The 20,170-nt window shown below is 41.4% G+C and overlaps 1 protein-coding gene and 2 pseudogenes across 2 annotated transcripts in view; all 3 read right to left on the reverse strand.

Moving 5' to 3' along the window:
• Positions 1 to 7,379, reverse strand: part of LOC146467609 (uncharacterized) — a 33,730-nt gene extending 26,351 nt beyond the window's left edge. Inside the window, exon 1 of the mRNA XM_085125640.1 lies at positions 7,258 to 7,379. Coding sequence (XP_084981766.1) covers positions 7,258 to 7,330 — 73 coding nt within the window. The 5' untranslated portion in view covers positions 7,331 to 7,379. The remainder of the gene's footprint in view (positions 1 to 7,257) is intronic.
• Positions 3,358 to 4,087, reverse strand: LOC146467610 (uncharacterized; annotated as a pseudogene).
• Positions 7,380 to 11,915: 4,536 nt separating the features above from the next.
• The window catches only part of LOC146467611 (uncharacterized), a 22,768-nt pseudogene continuing 14,513 nt past the window's right edge, over positions 11,916 to 20,170 (reverse strand). Inside the window, exons 13-19 of the transcript XR_014867687.1 lie at positions 19,857 to 20,170; positions 19,405 to 19,515; positions 18,476 to 18,586; positions 18,017 to 18,127; positions 16,616 to 16,707; positions 14,440 to 14,935; positions 11,916 to 12,173 (exon numbers count right to left, since the gene is read on the reverse strand). The exon at positions 19,857 to 20,170 is cut by the window's right edge and continues 61 nt beyond it. The product of XR_014867687.1 is annotated as an uncharacterized LOC146467611 (transcript). The remainder of the gene's footprint in view (positions 12,174 to 14,439; positions 14,936 to 16,615; positions 16,708 to 18,016; positions 18,128 to 18,475; positions 18,587 to 19,404; positions 19,516 to 19,856) is intronic.

A 20,170-nucleotide genomic window follows, 5' to 3' on the forward strand; every position in this document is an offset into this window, starting at 1 on the left:
GAAGTATGGCGGGGAACTGGTTCCTCCGAGCCGCTTCGGTAGCCATGAAGGCCTGCTCAGAACCCTCAAAAGCCTGGCCAACGGGGCTCTGGTGAAGCTTGGTGAGTCCATCAATCCCCCCCGCCCCCCCACCTAAGTGGATACAAAGCGATTACAGAAACCACAGGAAACACGTGCAAAGTCACATCGGTCTTGGGAGGAGAGGGGGTCTCCTCGTGGACCCGTATGATGCTTTACAGGGAGAGGCGAAAGGAAGCTGCGATGCTTACCACCCTACTTACCCCCAAGGCAACCACACTGTTCGGTACATGGAACGTGAGGACTATGTATGAAGCAGGCAAGAGTGCGCAGATTTCTGCTGAGATGACCGCATACAACCTGTCAATCTTGGGCCTCTGTGAGACAAGGTGGCTCGAGTCTGGGTGTATACAACTGTCGATTGGACAGACCGTCCTCTACTCTGGCCATGACAGTGCAAATTCCCCCGTTCAGAGGGAGTTGGATTCATGCTGACGCTGCAAGCTGCCGAGTCTAACATAGGATGGAACCCAATATCATCCAGGATTATCACAGCTAGGTTCTACACTAAGGTTGGCAAAGCCATCTTTGTCCAGTGCTATGCCCCAACCAACGATGCGGATGGGAAGTAAAGTCGGAGTTCTATGCGAGGCTACAGGGGGTTATAGATGGAGTAGCCAGTAAGGACCTGATATTGCTCCTTGGAGATTTCAATGCCAAGGTTGGGAGAAACAATACAGGCTTTGAGACAATAGCTGTGGTCACACTATACGCACTTTTGCCCGAGGGAAAATTGATTTACCTAGGGAAAATTTACCTGAGTTCACCCGAGGTAAATTTATCTCGAGTTTCATTTTCCCCAGGTGAAAAGGTCACACTGAAGAAAACACTCCAGGTATTTACAAGGGACTGACAGAATTAAATTTCATGCCGCGTAAACATATTTTTTGCGCGCAAATCGAAAACAACATGTTGGAAAATCACGCAGATGAAAGAGAAATAGTTCTCTTCTTTTCATTACTTTTTTTTACGTTTTGCAACGAGCAAGGGGATCGCGAGTGGTTTTTCTTCAGCGTCTGATACTGGTTTCTGAAACGAAATATAGCCGATTAATAGCTATAGCAAACAAGGAAACTAAATCCTCAGTAAATTCAGCCAAATGGAACGTGTACTGATTGCAAATGATTTATACTTATACGTTCGCGCATCGATCTGAACCACGCCATCTTCTTTCTTTGACACACGCACACGCACGCCACAAAAGCGACAAAAGACTTGCACTTCGACGTTTTTCAAGTAAAACGTGACGCGATAAAATCAATTCTGTCATCAGCGCGTTTGCCGACAAGCATCTATTGGCTAACTACCTTGGGTTTTCAGTTTACCCCTTCAAAACATGTAGGGTAACGGTCAAGGGAAATTCTATTGTTCTCTTGGCATATTCAAGCATCGATGGGAAAAATTTACCTTAGGTAATTTACCTAGGGGAAAATCGGTCACACTTCTAAATTTAAGTTTCCCTAGGTAAAACTGTCAACAAGTCAAGTTTACCTAAGGCAAAAGTGTGCAGTGTGACCACAGCTACTCATGGGGAAGCATGGTCTTGGTGAAGTGAGTGACAACAGAGAGATGTTTGCTGACTTTTCTTCCTTCGGCAAGCTTGTTATCGGAGGAGGTGTTTTCCCACACAAAAAGGTCCACAAGGTGACTTGCGTTTCTCCAGACGACTGGACTGAGAACCAGATTGACCACATCTGTGTGTCATCCGGGTTCAGAAGGTCGCTGTTGGACGTCAGAGTAAAGAGAGGGGCAGACGTAGCTTCAGATCATCACCTTGTCATGGGCAGATGACGGTTGAAACTGAAGAACTTCAACACCGGCCAAAAGAAGACAAGTTACCAATACAACATCGAGATGCTGAAGGTGGAGTAGACAAAGAAGAGGTTCCAGCTTGCCATCTCCAACAAGTGCCAGGTGTTAGCAAGTCTGCAGGAAAGTGAGGAACATCTGAGCGAGGGGAAGGACTAAACAGCAGGTAACCAATTGTGACAGGGTATAAAAGACGCATGGAGGGGGACGTGTGAGGAGACACTGGGAAGGAAGTCCAAACAGTACAGGGCCTATGCAAGTGTGGATACACTGAACAAGATTGAAGTCAGGAAAAAGGCGAAGGAGGTGTTGAATCATAGCAAAACGAGAGTCAGGAGAGCAGACGCACAGGCCAAATACTCCGAAGCCAACAAGGAGGTCAAACGAAGCATTAGAAAATACAGACGGAACTTTGTAGACAGTCTCGCAAATCAGGCGAAGGAAGCAGCAGGCAAGGGTGACATGAAAGAACTCTATTCCATCACAAGAGCACTGGTAGGTAGTAAAAATATCCCGGACAGACCTGTCAGAGCCAAGAGTGGAGAATTGCTCACCCACCAAGAGAAGCAGCGTAAAAGGTGGGCGGACCACTTCAGGAAACTGATGAACAGACCAACGCCGAGCGAGATTCCAGACATAACACCTGCCGACACACTTTTGGAGGTCGATGAGAGCAGACCAAGTAAAGAGGAGATCAAGAAAGCCATTAGACATCTGAAGAATGGAAAGGCAGCTGGTCCAGATGGTATATCACTAGAAGCCATCAAGACCGACCTGGAAACCTCAGCTGAGATGTTGTACAACCTGTTTGGTAAGATCTGGGAATCAAATGAGATACCAGATGACTGGAAAGAAGGCTATTTGATCAAGCTCCCGAAGAAGGGAGATCTGAAGAAGTGCAAGAACTGGCAAGGCATCATGCTGTTATCAACTGCTGGAAAAGTGTTCAACAGGATAATCCTGAAGAGACTGAAAGCAGAGGTGGATGACCGTCTGCGAGATGAACAGGCTAAGTTCGGGAAGGAAAGGTCACGTACGGATCACGTAGCCACCTTGAGGATCATTTGGAGCAGTCTCTCGAGTGGAACTCTCCCGTTTTCGTGACCTTTGTGGAATATGAGAGTGTCTTTGACAGTGTTTTGGAAGCTGTTACGTCACTATGACATCCCTGAGAAATATATTGTTCTCATACAGAAGAGCTATGAGAAATGCACCTGTAGAGTTATACACAATGGAATACTTTATGAGCTGTTGGAAATGCTAACAGGAGTGCGCCAGGGATGCCTGTTGTCGCCCTTTTTGTTCCTCCTATCCATCATAATAATAATGATAATAATAATAATAATAATAATAATAATAATAATAATAATAATAATGACAATCTTTAATGACGAAACTTTTTCACTAAAAAGTGGTTTACAAAAAGGACCTCGAAAAATTAAAAATTAAAAATTTACAATGAATAAAAATGCTAAAAGATGCTACTAAAAACTAATGTATCTTATGTGTAATACAAAAATTAAATCAATGAATTAAAAATCTGACGCTTCAAAATATTTACATTATCAGAGGCTCGTATAGTTTTGTCCAGCGAGTTAAAATCACTTACAGCATGATAGCCAGTTCTTTGTTTACCCCAGTTTCTTTTAATGGATGGAATTTTGAGGTTTGCTTTATTTCTTGTGTTGTTACTATGCTGTTCTTGCTGAGTGACTAATGTTAATTCGTGATGCGTGAGACCATTAAGACATTTATATACATGTACGCATCGGCGCTGGAAGCGCCTTTTTTCTAGTGTTAACCACTTCAGTGTAGTTAACGCATCAGACGCAGAGGAATACAGTGGTCGATCTAATATTATTTTAGCCGCCTTATTTTGAAGCACCTGCAAACTAGACACTAAAGTTACATTATGTTTGTCTCCCCAAACTAAATCAGCATACTCGAATAAGGGCATAACAAGGCTTTTGTAAAAAAGGATGCGCGCCTTAAACGGTAACAAATGCTTAATGCGTCTAAGTAGGCCAAGCCTTTGATTAACTTTCCCTGCCATGTATTCGACATGATTTGTCCACGAAAAATCAGACTATATTAAGATTCCAAGATATTTAAAACAAGTAACATTGTTTATACAATGATCAAAGATTGAAACAGTTAGAGCTATTTTCCTCTGTAACTTCTTGTTACTGCCTATAAGCATGCATTTGGTTTTGTCCAGATTCAGTGTTAACTTATGTTCATTCAGCCATTTTGCCAGAGCCATGAGGTCTTGGTTGAGCTTTTCAGTCAGCTCCTGAGAGGAAGACCCATAGCAGTAGATCACCGTGTCATCTGCATAAAGTGATGCTTGACAGGCATCTAGAACGCTTGGCAAATCGTTAATGTAGATGACAAATAGCGGAGGACCCAGAATACTTCCCTGAGGGACCCCATGGGTAACTGGCCATCGACTGGGTAATGCGGCGCACGACAGAGGCAAATCGTGATGGCATACAGTGGACCCTCACAACCCGTCCTGAAGATCTGGACTTCGTCGACGACATTGCCTTCCTCTCCTATAACCATCAGGGCATGAAAGCCACGGTAACGCGGCTTGCAAAGATCTCAGCGAAGACAGACCTTAGAATCAGCAAATCCAAGACAAAGGTGATGAGGGTTAAGACCAGGAACGTGGATAACATCAAGCTGGATGGGGAAGCAATTGATGAAGTGGAGGACTTAACATACCTTGGCAGCAACATCAGCAAGGATGGTGGGTCTGATCGGGACATACTGGCAAGGATTGAGAAGGAAAGAACTGCTTTTGCAATACTGAGGCCTGTATGGAGATCAAAAGTGAAATTCAGAAAGACCAAGTTAAGGATATTCAACACCAACGTGAAGTCTGTCCTCATGTATGGTTCGGAGACATGGAGGGCAACCAAAGAAAACTGCAGTCCTTTGTCAACAGATATCTGAGGTCCATCATGGCGTCCACTGGCCAGAGGTCATAAGGAACAAAGAACTGCGGGAAAGAGCTGAACAGGAGAGAATCGACACCCAGATAAGAAGGGGCAAGTTTCGTAGAGCCAGCAGGCCTAAGATCATTTTTTGTGAAAGTTACGTCTTAGAATACACATGAAGCAAAACGGCAGCTCTTTAGGAAACTCCCATCCAGGTGTGCCTTCTGTGTCTTCATAGAAATATTTTCTAAATGATGAAAGTCCGAAACCGATAACTTTTGATCATCTGCTTGGTCGTGTATTAGATTATCAAAGTTTTGTAGAGCCAGCGGGCATGAGATAATTTTTATGAAAGTTGCGTCTAAGGATAAGCATGAACCAAACGACACTTCCTTAGGAAATTCATATCCAACCGTGCCTTCTGTGTCTTAGTGTAGATCTTTTCTAAATGACAAAAGTCCGAAACCGATAACCTTCGGTCATGTTTAGCTGCCAGGGCGTGTCAGTTAGATTACCAAATTTAATTTCCTAGAACCACCACGCATGAGATAATTTTTATGCTAGTTACGACTAAGGATAGACATAAAGCGAAACGACAGTTCTTTAGAACCGATCCAGCCCTACCTTAATTCTGTCTCTTCGTAGAAATCTTCTCTAAATGAAGAAAGTCCAAAACCGATCAATAACTTTCGATTCCGTTTCAGGTCAAGCATAAGATTAGCAAATTTTCGTAGAGTCAGCACACATGGGATAATTTTTATGAAAGTCACGACTTAGGATAAGCATGAACCAAACGACACTTCTTTAGGGAAATTCACATCCAACTGTGCCTTCTATGTTTTTCCTATAGATCTTCTCTAGATGACGAAAGTCTGAAACCGATAACTTTCGATCATGTTTAGCTGACAGGGCGTGTCAGTTAGATCCTGACCAAATTTTATTTCCTAGAACCATCACGCTTGAGATAATTTTTATGAAGGCTACGACTCAGGATACACATGGAGCGAAACGACAGTTCTTTAGGAACCGATCCAGCTAGCCCTGCCTTAATTCTTTGACTTCGTAGAAATCTTCTCTAAATGAAGAAAGTCCGAAACCAATCGATAACTTTCGATCATATTTCAGGTCGTGTATTAGATTACCAAATTTTCGTAGAGCCAGCACGCCTAGCACGCAAGGGATAATTGTTATGAAATTTTCGACTTATGAGGATGTACTGAGGAAATTCACATCCAGGCGTACCTTCTGTGTCTTCATATAAATCTTCTCTAACTGACGAAAGTCCGAAACCGATAACTTTCGATCATATTTAGCTGCTAGGTTGTGTATCATAAGATTGCCAAAGTTTCGTAGAGCCAGCACGCATAAGAAAATTTCTATGAAAGTAAAGACTTAGGAAACACATGAAGCAAACGACAGTTCTTTCGGAAAATTCACATCCAGTCGTGCCTTGTACGTCTTCATAGAGATCTTCTCTAAAAGTTACGAAACTCCGAAACAGATAACTTTCGATCATATTACTGTCTGCCAGGTCGCGTCAGTTAGATTACCAAATTTTCGTAGAGCCAGCAGTCAAGAGTTTTTTTTATGAAAGTTACGACTTAGGACTTAGGAATGTATATCCTAAGTCGTAACTTTCATAAAATTATCTCATGCCTATTAGCTCTACGAAAATTTGGTAATCTAATACACGACCTGGCAGACAGTAATATGATCAAAAGTTATCTGTCTCGGAGTTTCGTAACTTACAGAGAAGATCTCTATTACGACACAGAAGGCAAGACTGGATGTGAATTTCTTAAAGAACGCTCGTTTGCCTCATGTGTATCCTAAGTCATACCTTTCATAGATATTAGTCGATTATATTCTCCATCAATCAATTCTTGATTTATTGCTGCAACTCAGTGTAGCCAATCGGCGCTTCTCGAGGGGCTGTTTGGGCTGTTTTTTCAGAAAATAGCGTAGGATGGCGGTTTTAAAGCCTGGAGTTACTGAAGATATTATTTTGAATTGGCAATTTATGCTGATCACAAGTCATGGCATTGAGTCCGGACCAAAACTGGCCGCAACAATTTAACGTTCGCTGCCATTTTAATGTTACGCAAACAAGAAAACTTGATGGACAAGTGCACACGGTTAGCAACCTGGCACACCGTACCGATCCGAAGGCCAATGCCTTTCGCTCTACCAAACAATCAAATAAATAGATAAATAAAATCAAGAAGTTTTAAGCGTTAATTCTTGAAAAATTGAAGGCATTTCTATCATGCTGCTCGAAACTTCACCTCAGCTCAGCTAACTGATTCAAACTTGAAACATGAGCCTTTCACGAACTTGTTGTCGTCCGCAAAACCGAATTAGATCAATTCTGGCAACTCAATTTGTGATTAAAAAATGAAAAAAGACAGTTGCTATTTACTAGCCTTACCTTTACATAAAAAGGCAAACTGGCACAAAACCAGCAGCAAGGCTACCATATGAGCACTTGAAAAGGTTTTCATTTTTGCTTCGTGCTACCTTGCTCCTCAGGTGAAAGGCACTTCTGAAGGCCCCCTTTGAAACGTCCATATATACTGGCTCAGTCCAGAATTGATGAAAACAGCTAATACTTCTAAATCTTTTCTGGGCGAAACTTGTGAGAATCGGCGGTTTTATCAACTTGGATCAAAGAAAACCATGCAATAACAAATTAAAAGAACAGTGAGATCAATTGCGGATGAGTTCTGAGAATTAAGAACTTGATCCGTGTTAGTAACTTAATTAACGGTACAATGCACTCGTTGACGCGTAAAACCATTTTTGTCTCGGTAGAAAATTAGATCTATTTTAAAAGTACGACGCACGCTTTTTGTTGAAATTGAAGGTTTCGCACCTTTCCCACGTTTCCCCTTATGACCTTCTTTGTCTAGATTTCGGGAAAAAAGTTCCTTTCTCAAGATCAATAGAACCTGCCGCTGCATATGCGGAAGCTGAGAACATTTTCTGCCTTTGCAAGCGGTTTAGAATAAGATTGATTTCCTTAATTTCGTACATTGGATAATTGCATCTAATTGAGGCCGCGAGCCGCAGTTACACGTTTAAATTTTTGGCTGAAACTTGTGTGCAACGGCGCCGCGGAACAAGTCATTCAGCCGACGTTGCACCGTCTAACATGGTCGGTTTCGAGAAACTTTTTCGAAGTTCCGTTGCGAGACAAGTTTCACGAAAAGTACTGAGAACCGCTTTCTACTGCTGAAACGGCTTGCAACGGTCGCAGTGGTGAAAAAACAAGAGTTTCAGCGTGTAACACCCCTTCGTGAAAGTCGTCTCGTTCGCCGTTGCAAAACTTTTAAGCTTTTTAAACTTTTAAAAAATTTTATGCTTTAAAACTTTTAGCTGAAACTTGTGTGCGACGGCGAACGAGACCAGTTTCACGAAGGGGGGTTCAACGTGTAACGGGTTAGAAAATTTTAGATGAAACTTGTGTTCAACGGCGCTGCGAAACAAGTTTCAGCGGGCCGTTGCACTGTGTAACATTGTCGGTTTCGTGCAACTTTTTCGAACTTCCGTTGCGAGACAAGTTTCACGAAAAGTAGAACCCCTTTCTGCTGCTGAAACGGCTCGCAACGGTCGCAGTGGTGAAAAAACTAGAGTTTCATCGTGCAACACCCCTTCGTGAAACTCGTCTCGTTCGCCGTTGCAAAACTTTTAAGCTTTTTAAACCTTTAAAAATTTTTAAGCTTTAAAACTTTTAGCTGAAACTTGTGTGCGACGGCGAACGAGACCAGTTTCACGAAGGGGTGTTCAACGTGTGACGGATTAGAAACTTTTAGCTAAAACTTGTGTGCAACAGCGCTGCGAAACAAGTTTCAGCCGCCGTTGCACCGTGTAACATTGTCGGTTTCGTGAAAGTTTTTCGAACTTCCGTTGCAAGACAAGTTTCACGAAAAGTAGAACCGCTTTCTACTTCTGCAACGGCTCGCAACGGTTGCAGTGATTAAAAAACAAGAGTTTCACCGTGAAACATCCCTTTGTGAAAGTTTTTCGCACCGCCGTTGCACAAAAGTTTCAGCTAAAAGTTTCAACGTATAACGACGTCGCACACACTTTTTTGGCAAAGTAAAACTTAGCAGGTGTTTTTAAAGCCTAGTGTAAAGACTACCAGATTTTGCCCCACTTTTTTAATTGAGCGTATCGGTTAATTGTTTTCCTTAATTTAGTTCGACCCTGGTGTATAGTTAAACATTAAGGACGAAGACAAAACAACCCACTTTTATCAGTCTTTTTCTTTCAAACACAAAGAGATCATTCCTCAGAGTAGCGGACTAACTCATAACCCCGAGTGCCGATGTTACTGAATATATGAGCACCCCTGATTTTCGTTACAATTATTAATTGCGCCTATTTTCAGAGTAGTAGATCAAGGCATACAGCGTAAAACAGTTATAACCTCAGATACAGACACGCAGATTTTTTTTAGCTAAATTTATGAATCTGAGCAACGGCATTCAATGCTCGGATAAGAAGTTCCAAGATTCTGCCATATTTTCCGGTTTCATTCTCACTGGAGCCTTCGTAGGTTCTTTTTTGTTTTTTTATCTTTCAACTTAGGGCTCTCCCCCTCGCTGTAGAGAGGTAAATGTATTTGTTTTATTTTACTCAAAGAAGCCTGAATCAATCGCACATATAGCCAAACGTTACGATCTTAGCTGCAGTTACGGGATTTTTAAGCCAAATTTTCCCAGCAAAACAACAACATTTTAAATATGCTCCGGTTAGGTGTTCCAGACGTTTCTCCCAAATTTACATATTTCCCGGTTTCACTGACTGGAAGCCCTGAAAGTTTGTACATTATTTTCCACTTTCAACAACGGGGCTTCAGTTTCAGACAGGTTAAAAAAGTTGACTTAGTTATTTTAATTAAAGTAGGTTGCATCGAACAAGGCATTAAAGAAAACATTGACATCTCACAAGTAGCTATGCCGATTCAGTTTCTGAGTGAAAACTTTGAGCTCCCTGTATTGCTAAAGGGATTAAGGCCCAGTTCAAACGCCGAACTTTTCATGAGCCGAACCCAATACCTTGAATTAAGTACAGGAAACGTTCGGCGTCTCAATAAGTTGAGAACGGCTATTTCAATTTGGAACGGCTCAGTCGTTCTTCCCGCCTGGCTCAGCCTAGAATTTCAGCTTTGGCCGGAACGGCTTTGGTTCGGACGTCGAACTTAATTCATCAGCCGAACCTAATGCATAAATTATTATAACGTATTTCAGATGCAGTCTCTCGTAGAGAGCATGTTTTGCTTCAAATAAATTAAGTTCTGTTAATTAATTTCTGCGTCTAAATCAAAAGGCGGGATTTTCGCGATTAGGGCCGACCTTAATTTGAGTTAAGTTTGGCGTCTGAACTGGGCCTATTAAGGCGGCGACACACTTGGCGATTTTATACGCCGATAGCCGCGATCGGCGAAATTTTATCGCCAGGTGTGCCCGGCGCAGCAATTGCGAATTTCGCCGCTCGCTGCGATCGGTGTATAAAATCGCCGATATCTGGCATGTTGGATATCGGCGATTTTATACGCCCTGCGGCGATCGGCAAAAATCGCAATTGCTGCACCGGGCACATCTAGCGATTTTCGCCGATCATGGTGATCGGCGTATAAAATCGCCGAGTGTGTCGCCGGCTTTAGGCCGAGTTCAGATTAAATTCGCTAAGTGTGCCCGTTTCCGCGATTTTCTACGCTCATCACTGCGAATCGCCAGGGAAGTCTACCCATCAGGTTGAGCAATTTCATCACATGACTTTTCCAAACTGCCACATCGACGCGATCGGCGAAAAAAATCGCCAAGTGTGTCCGCATTAATCGGGGGCGAAAATTGCAAGCGATTTTCGCTGGCCGGATCAAATTCGCCACGATCGGCGTCTAAAATCACCAGGTGTGTCGCCGGCTTAAGGTGTATTGCGTTCGACGTAATTATATTAGAGAACGCCATTAGGAACATCACGGCAACATGAGTGGTACGACGTGGGGGTAGGACACCAACGCCTACAAAAACGCCACTTAGAAATAAATGTTCACGTTACCTTATCTTCTTTGTGATTATTCCAGCCCGTTCAATTTGCACAATGTGAACGGATTATCCAGGAACATGAGTGAGTGGCAAGGGTGTTCAAGGCCAGAGAGAAAAAGGAAAACTTCACCGGCTTGTGCCCACGTTCGCGTTAAAACTTTCGACTGATTTGACGTCGTTGTCTTGCAGAGGACGGGAATGAAACGCACCAATTTTGTATAGTAACGCACGTACAGAGCCATTGTTTATCCTCCTTAAACCTTTTGGTTTTTTGACGTTTTCATTGCCATATATCACCGTCGCGTTTTCGTAAGGCCCGTAGTATCAATCAGTCGCGGATGTCACATGTCTTCCAAACATTTGTTTCAACTCCCCCACGGACACAGCACCACAATATCTTTAGAAAGTAGCCCCCTGATCCATGTGTTGTAAAAATCCCGAAAGTAGGTCTTTTTGAGGGAATAGATAATAAAGCAACGGCCTCGAAACTCAGACATCTTTATTTTTTGCGCAAACGTGAATGGTTTACCTTCTGGTGCAAATAAAATTACGTTGCTTTTTAAATGCTCTGCATGCCACGGCAACTTTTTAGCAATAATAACAATCGAACATTAAAAGCCACAAGAAAAAAGCTGTTTACATTCTTTATTTTCAACACGAGTGATATAGCTCCTTATAACGGAGCCTAGCAACTCTAACAAACGCTGGCATTACAAAGTAGTCATAAATCCCAGTGAATTACCTTCCCGACATTTTATATAATGCTCCCGAAAATATTCTATATTCGGAATTTGATTTTTCGGCTGAGGAGAGGGGTTTTCAAAGGTTTTAAATATGACCAGCGTGGTCCTGGAAGAAGACTAGATCGCGTGTCATAAAATGGAAAATGGAGGATTAGAGACGATGAAATCACCGGAATTACTCTAGCGGTCATGCGACATTAGTCTCGCCGGGATAAGTCAGAGTGATCTTGTCAAATTTGGATTTTGCATCTGAAGTGCAGGCTTTATGTGAACAAGACGTTCTCAAAAGCGTAAACAGTTTCTACTAAAACAAATATTTTATCCAGCCGGAGTCTCACATCAGTAAAACAATGTTTCTATCGCACAAATGCATGCACTGTGGTCAAGCTCATACTTTTAGCGAATCCACAAGTTCAGGGAATAAGAAGTAGTAGCAGAGAAATGACTTTCATCCTCAAAATCCAATTCTCCGCTCTGAGGATATTCTTCAAACGTTCCTTCGTTGTTCTTGGTGATTCAAATACCATGATCTGCTCTGTTACAGCCACTTCCTCCTCCTCCAAACATCATCACTGCACCGTCACCAGTACTCCACTGACACCAGAATCTAATGGGGCTGCTTCCCTTAACGTTGCCACTACAGTGGGCTTGACAGAAGCCTGAATTGGATCCATACAATCCTCCCAAATACACTGGACAACTTGCAAGGCATTGATCACTTGACCAAACGTTACGGTTAGAAAACTTACTACAACTGGATAAGTATGCCCGTAGAGTTTTTGCCAGAACCTAGACAGTTAGTGCAGAGCAGAAAAGTAGTAAATTTGAGGTGTATCTCGAAAACCAAAGACCCTCAACTTAAATTAGGAGTCACCCGTAAAGAACGATCGCTGATCATGGCTGTTTTGAAACACCAAAGAACCATCTATTGGTTGAATAAATAGTTTAAAATGAATTGCCGTTGGAACCTCTCGACCATATATTTCCGTCTGACTGTAACTATAGAAAGCCCTGAAAACATGTTTCTTAGTAAGCGCGTTAAAAAGCGCGCTTCAGGCGCGATTTGCACGAGAATGACGCGCGCTAAATTTCCTTGTAAAGCGCGCCAATAAGTTGAGTGCCTGTTTAGAAAAAACTTACAGAGCTTAACCAACGACGACGGCGACGGCAACGATAACATCGCAAAACAATGGGCTTTTATGCCCATTGATTTTCAATCACTCAGCACGTGCGTTTTGAATTTTGGTACATTTCTTTGCCGTCCAATGCAAAAGAAAAAAAAGGAGAATGAAATGGCCAAATTTAAGGTTTTGCGGAGAACATGAACACACGACGATGAATTCTTCATTCTCTTTCTTCACTCGAACGCCGCGCCTGCCAATTTGGTTCCTGAGTAGTTCGCTGTTTTTGTACAAGTTGGATGACTCGAAATAATGGCGAAGTCGCACAAATGAAATGAAGTAATACTTTCAAGGAATGTTTTCGTTGCCGTCGCCGTCGTCGTTGCTTGCGGGAGCGCGTGAAAACGATGCGGGAGGGCAGAATATTATGCGCTTCTACCAAGCAAGTCCCAGGCTAAGTGCCAATTGACGCGAGAGTTGAGAAGTCATCCTAACTTGACTCCTAACTTGTTTTGTCTTGTTATGTGACAAGACATTGAAAACATTATCGTGTATGCACTAGAGGTCCTTCACAAATACGCACAGCCTGTTATCCGTGCATATGTCAGTGTATACTAGGCACCGCAACCATGGACAGGTTTTCACCCTAATGTTGGGGCTCGTCGGGCGGTGTGCTCTTGCCATACCGAAACTATCCCCTTACGCAAGACGTAATGAGCAATTAAATTTGCGAAAAAATAATGTTATACTTATAGAGCAGTTGGGAAGAAATTTAAAGATAAGATTGAATTTTATGCTCTACTGAAAGTTGGTATGCAAGTGTCTCAGGCGGTTTAGTTACAATGAACTAATTCTTTCTTTCTTTGTAATTACATAAAAGATTGTTTCATATACTAATAGTAAACTAAGGATATACTACGAAAAATACATTTTATTCTACGACACTGTAAACGTTATTTTCAATACTTTGACAAAATTATGCCTGCACAAAAGAATACCAGTCAAACTTACTTTAGTTTGTCTCAACATTAGCGCTGCAGTGGCTCTAGGGTTTTAGTCCGCAATTTTCGAAACGTAATACATGTACTCTACAACTATAATTTACATCATAGTAATAAGTAATGGTACTTCTACAGCGTGCTTGGGTGAGGCTTGAATTTGAACTGTAACTGATACCGGGCATTCACAACTAGGCTATGGGCACGATAACTAAACTTACCCTAAATGGATGGATATCTACCTAGAGTTCTTAACACACTTTCTTATAGTAAAGTCACCACAGTGTGCATACTTGAAGCTAGGAGTGGAACTATACAATCCTCCAAATTGTCTAGTGTAGCTTCCAAAGCATCGATCATATAAACAAACCTTACCATAAGAAAACCCTGAATAACTGGATAAGTATGAATTCTTAACTATTTTATCCCGATTTTGCAATGGAAAAGGTTCCTACTCAAAACATGGCTTTACTACTGTCTATCTCATTTTTGACTTCAAGGCTTCCATTTTGGAAAACGGTGGTAGCTGTTGTGAAGTTCTTGCTTTCAGCGAATCCACAAGTTTAAAGAGTAGGAAGTGCTGTACGAGCTGTCAGTCTCTGCTCCAAAATCTTGCTCAGAGCCTGGCCATTGAAACGCCCCTCCATTATTCCTCTCAGTGATTCCAATACCATGATCTGCTCTACCACAGCTGCTACCTCCTCCACCAAACATCATCACTGACCCATCACCACTACCCCACTGACACCAGAATCCGATGCGGCTGCTTCCCTGAATGTTGCTACTACAGTGTGCATACTTGAAGCTTGGAGTGGAGCTATACCTTCCTCCAAAATACACTCGGCAGCTTCCACGACATCGATCATTAGACCAAATGGTGGTATAGGTAAACCTACCATAGCTGGACAGGAATCCCCTGAAAGTTCTTGAACCTAAGCAGTTGGTGTAAGTACGAAGTAGGGCGGAGTGCGAACTATCGTCGCTTCGTGTGATCTTGAGGTCACTTCCCCTGACTTTCCAAAACGCTTGTGATATCATATCATAGTTACTCGAGGTGCTTGTAGGCGATCCCCGCGAGGACTGGATGTCGTACCACCAGTAAGCATCGTCTCTCATCCAATTTTTTCCATCATTATTTGAGAACCGAGCAACCAGTGTCCAACCGCCTCCGTTTGCTGACATGTCACAGTAAGCCTGGAGAAACACAACGAGAGTTAGTATATAATTAAACAATTCAACTGCGCTCTTTTCCAAAATAATGTTGCTAAAACAAAAATAACTTATTAAAAAAAACTTAATTACCACATAAATTATGCCAATGAAGACAAAAATGACTGCCTAGCGATAGTCGCTCTTTTGAAGGCAATGTGACCATCCCTTAAAGACTAAAATATAAAAGCCCTGTATAAACACTAATTATTCCTTTATCGTTGAAATTGAACTTTGTCATGGTGAAGATATGATTTAACAATCATGTTTAAAGTGGGGAGGAATGAACATACATACATATATACTTTATTCGTCCCAAGAGGGCTTTTCAGATTAAAGGTACAAATAAAACAAAAATCCACTACGATTTAAGAGTAAATAAATAAAGTAAATAAATAAATGTCTAATATTAGCATAATCTTCGAAGTAATGGAAAGGGAATAAAAAGAAAAATTAAAATACTTTAATTGATGTCCTGTCAAGTCTCTATAAATTTTGAGATCAAGTCTTTCTTCAGACAACGTTTGAAGTCCTTCAGTTTCAGTTTTAACTTGAGGGCTGGGTATAAGTAGTGCCAAAGTTCTTGAACAGTTCTAAAGTAGAAGGTTCGCTGTCCTCCGGCGGTTCTGTACAGGAAAATCTGTAAAATCAGGGAGTTTCTCGTCGTGCTTTTAGTTTGATATCTGTAAAGCATTCCGTGAACGGTCAGTTGACTCTTTTTCGAGTTCATTGTCGAAAACAACTGAGCGGCTCAATTCTGTTTGAGGTCTTGGACGACTCGCTTGTAAATTGCGACCATTTTTAAATGTCAGCAGTCCTAGTTTATAATTTTTCATTTTCTCTTGGAAATAACCAAAATTTTATCAGTTTTTACGATCTTTCAGCAGTTTAAATTGCATGTTGAAATATAGTCTATCAGTTCCTTGGTATTCAACGTACCCCTGAAACAATTGTACAAAGAAAATAATGGTTTTCTGTAGTGATGGGATTGATTGGAGGAAACTACTTTATTCTAACTAATTTTAGCAAGTACTTCTTCTGTTGTGTTTAAGATTTTTTTTTAGTCTAAAGCATACCCTCAAACTCACTCCGATTATTCGTATAATGTTTATCTATGACCAAGGAAATAACCGTTCACTGTCGCAGCATCTCATGGTTTTAGATAAGTGGAAAAAATATTTTAATTACACTTCGTCTGCTTCCTCGGAAAGAGTTCTATTGTAATCAATCTCAGAATTCTCTACTACAATCATCGACAAATTTTCTTGGGAAGGTTACTCAACAAGGCAACAGAAAGTGGGTCTCTATTATTGACATCTGCACATTTATTACTTTCGTATGTTTAGGCCTTTGTTTGTCGTCACCTCTTCCCCCCTGCCCCCTCCCCCCCCCAACCCCTGTTCAATGTTGGATTCCCCACATCCATATACGCGTAAAGATTCACTTTTTAAGCTCAACATTGAAACAGGGGAGGGGAGGAAAGTCTAATCGAGGTAGAACTTTGGAATTTTCCCGACATTATTTTCGCATTGTAGGTTGTAAACGAAATTCAGTCATCCATCGGTTACGAAAGCTTAGCATTACAGGGAGTAACATTTTACTTTAAAAGGTGTTGCCAATCCGAGGCCTGCTTCTTTTCATTATAGAACGAGAAGAATTACTCACCCTGAAAGAGGAACCTCCAACATTGATGGTATACCGTCCATTTGATCGTGCCCCAGCTGAGTAGTAGTTTTTGCAAGATGACGTTGCACGAACTGTGGAAATATTTTGTGGAAGATAAACTTTTAAACAACGAAAAGGTTGAGAAAAAATACCGGCTAAACCGCGTTAGAGGTTGCACTAGAGGGTCATGAAACGCTTTTTTGATTGTAACCAACTCAATTTGCCTAACTTACTTCTTTTCACCTGCCATACAATCTAATTCTCAATTATGATGCCTTGTCATATCATTTTTTGTAGCCCTAAGGCTACGCTTACGCGAACGCGGCTTCTAGTAGACACAGTTTCATGACCTTGCAAACGCCTCGAAAACAATTATATGAATTTGATGTGTTTATATGGAGCAAACTTGACCGTTTTTGCTTCATGCATGGCGACAACGTTTCCAGGTACTTGCGATTTATTATTGAGATATGGGGGTGATTAAAGAGTAAACCCCCACTAAATACGCCTCGTGATTTGAAAGAGGAAACTACATCATAGCTGAAAAAGGCAGCTTAACCCAGCAATAATTAAAGTCGTGATCGTATACTCAAGCCTTGCATTCCATCTGATGGTCACCACTACGCAGTCATTTCTCCCGAAAATATCACTTTCAAGTCGATACCGGGGTTTCCCTCTTAATCGACAGGTGAAACCTTGCCGTTTTGAAAACTTTCCACTTTTGTTTGATAGCGTTTTTAAAACGAGCCGGCTCTGGCAACATTCTCGTTCGACCCCTTGTTAACATAAGGGGTGACCACATCGAAAGCAGTCCTGGGCTTACAAATTATCCCTTCGCTCGTGTAAAGCCTGCCTAAGTCACATGTCAGGCAACTTTGGTAAAGCAGTGATTTGCATTCAGACCCAGGGAGATAACAAGCAGGCTTGTGTGTGTACCAGACTGTATCAAAATGGTAAAATTAGGTATTTTAATCAGCAGCATGCGCAGCCGTAAGAAAGATGATAATCAGAATGTTATTAAATAATTGTACTGGGTCTAACTATATAACTAACTGTACTGGGCCAGAACTATTCGATCTTTTAAGGTTTTTAAAAATAGAATTAGTAAATTTGGACTTGTCAGGTTTTATATGTTCAACAACTATACCCGTCCATTGCATGGTACAAACAATATAGCTTTTATCTCATCTCATGGAATTTACTCATTGTGATTTCTTATTGTAAATAGATTTTACATTTTATCATTTAAGTTACTTGTATATAGCCACGATGTTTAGTTATTTCAAGTATATTTTCGTGTGTAATATCTGAAAACTAGCAGCTGGTGAGCTGTCTCACTAAAGCTAAGCATATTTACACAATAAACTTGTCTTGAAATTTGAACTTGAAACTTGGTCTTACCTTGGCAAAGCCTTCCTCCGTAACCACTTCTACACAGACAGGTAAATTTGTTCACCCCATCAACGCATGTTCCGCCGTTTTGACAAGGGTTGGACTGACACTCGTTTTTGTCTGTTAACAGATCATCATACAGACAGCTATTATCAATAAATAGTTATTACTAAACGTCTTTTCAATCGTCAGAAAAATGTCCACAGAGCTGTCTTGAATTCAACAGAGTTTTCGGCCCTTTGATGATCCTTACTCAGCCTGAAATTTCTGTAGTCTTCAAACCCCGACTTAAACTCGACGCAGACTCCAAGTAGCTATAAAATATAATGGTATTATGATAGCAGTCGAGTCTGTGTAGTTTAGCTGCCTAGCAACAGCCTTTATTGTCCCACCTTATTAAGTTATATTTTTCATTTATGTAGAAAATGAGATGCAGCTAACAACAGTCGTTAGTGTCCAGTTTCTCACCTTGACACCGCTTCCCAAAATACGGCGAAGGGCATGTGCATTTGTAGTTATTGTTTCCATCAGTACAAGTGCCTCCATTCAGGCAGGGATTGCTGGAGCATTCGTCAAACTCTGAAATGAGGAAACATAAAACCAGAAGCACTCAACATTGAAGCAAAACGCATAAAATGTTGTCTCCTGTGTTCCCAGATCGTGGTACTCGGCACAGGCTTAAAGAATCCTTAAAGCTGGCATTAAACTGTGTCTAAATTGCAAAGTCCTTTAAAAATCGATGATCCAAATGGCAGTGAAGTATGCCCAATCTTTCACTATCGTCTAAGAGAATGGGCCTTCGGCTTAGTTAAGACTGACCCATCCAGTTCCTACGGGCCCCGGATGGATTGAAGGTGAATCAAGGTATCAAGTCCATCCTCGATATACTGAACAAGTTTAAGTAAACATGGTGGAAGAATGAACCATCTCATCGATGATCAGGGGCGCCCAACGACAATATTGAAGCACAATAGTTATGAGTTCGTTTTTTTGTAATCCCACATCATTTTCTGGCTTTTGAAAACGAAAATTTGTTTAAACTAGCACAATTTGGTCTGTTCTGACTCTTACGCTGAAAATTTAAGCTAAATTCGGAACGGAACCTCGTGCCCCGAATTTACGAGCTTCCGTTGGCCTTTCGACAATACAGGATGGCCTTTTTTCATACCAGCTTTCCATGGCGTATATGCCCCTCCGAAAACAAAAAGGCTAGGGTTAGTTTCAAGTGGGACGGGTAATGTCTTTCAGAAACATATTCGGTATTCCTGAAAGATGGCATCTTGAAGTATTTGACGTTCACCAAATGGATTAACAACGCCAGCTTGCTAATTCTAGAAAAAGTTCAACCCTTTTCCCTATAGCGATTACTGTTGCAGCGTTTGTGTTAGTGAACCAACCTTGACACGTCCTTCCTTTATGTGTCCGAGGACAGACGCAGGTGAAGTTCTTTTCGCCGTTCACGCAGCTACCTCCATTTAAACACGGGCCACTGAGACATTCGTCATAATCTAGTTTAACAAGTCATAAATAAGTTAATGCATTTTAAGAAATAGTTTCTCGTCTTTAAGTAGGCGTTTTCAATTTTCTTTGTATTACGGTACTTTTTACGTCCTTTTCATGAATTGTTTGGAATAAGAGCACACTTATGGAGGCGAAGGAGTACGTGAAATATAATGAAGACCAATACCGATTTAAAGACATTGGAGATAAAAGAGATTCAGGTCGAAAGCAATCAATTAAGAAGATCAAGCATGACAGAATTTTTAATATTTATGGTACAGCATAAAGCTTAAAGCGGTAATATATTGAAACTCTTAACCAAGACAGATTATTTAAAAGGCAATGTTACCTTTCTCGCAGGTGTACTGATGACACGCAGAACAGTTCACGTCGTTCCACTTGTACCCATGCTGCACCCCGAGGGTGTAAACACAGTCCTCGCCTCTATAGTTGTTTGGTTGGTTTGGAGCCCAGAAGCGGAATTTAGAAGGAGATCCATCCACCCAGGTAAATAATCCTTCGTTAGTGATGTCATTCAAACCGATCCACGCCCGATCTCCATTGTGTCTATGCTGAACATAAACATTTTCTTCCTGACTTTCGATGCTGGCTAGATTGCTTCCAATAGCTCGACAGATTTTACTTGCTTTGGACCATGTTTCG

This window comes from Pavona decussata, unplaced genomic scaffold, assembly GCF_977016875.1.
Source record: "Pavona decussata unplaced genomic scaffold, jaPavDecu1.1 SCAFFOLD_134, whole genome shotgun sequence".
Taxonomy (NCBI): domain Eukaryota; kingdom Metazoa; phylum Cnidaria; class Anthozoa; order Scleractinia; family Agariciidae; genus Pavona; species Pavona decussata.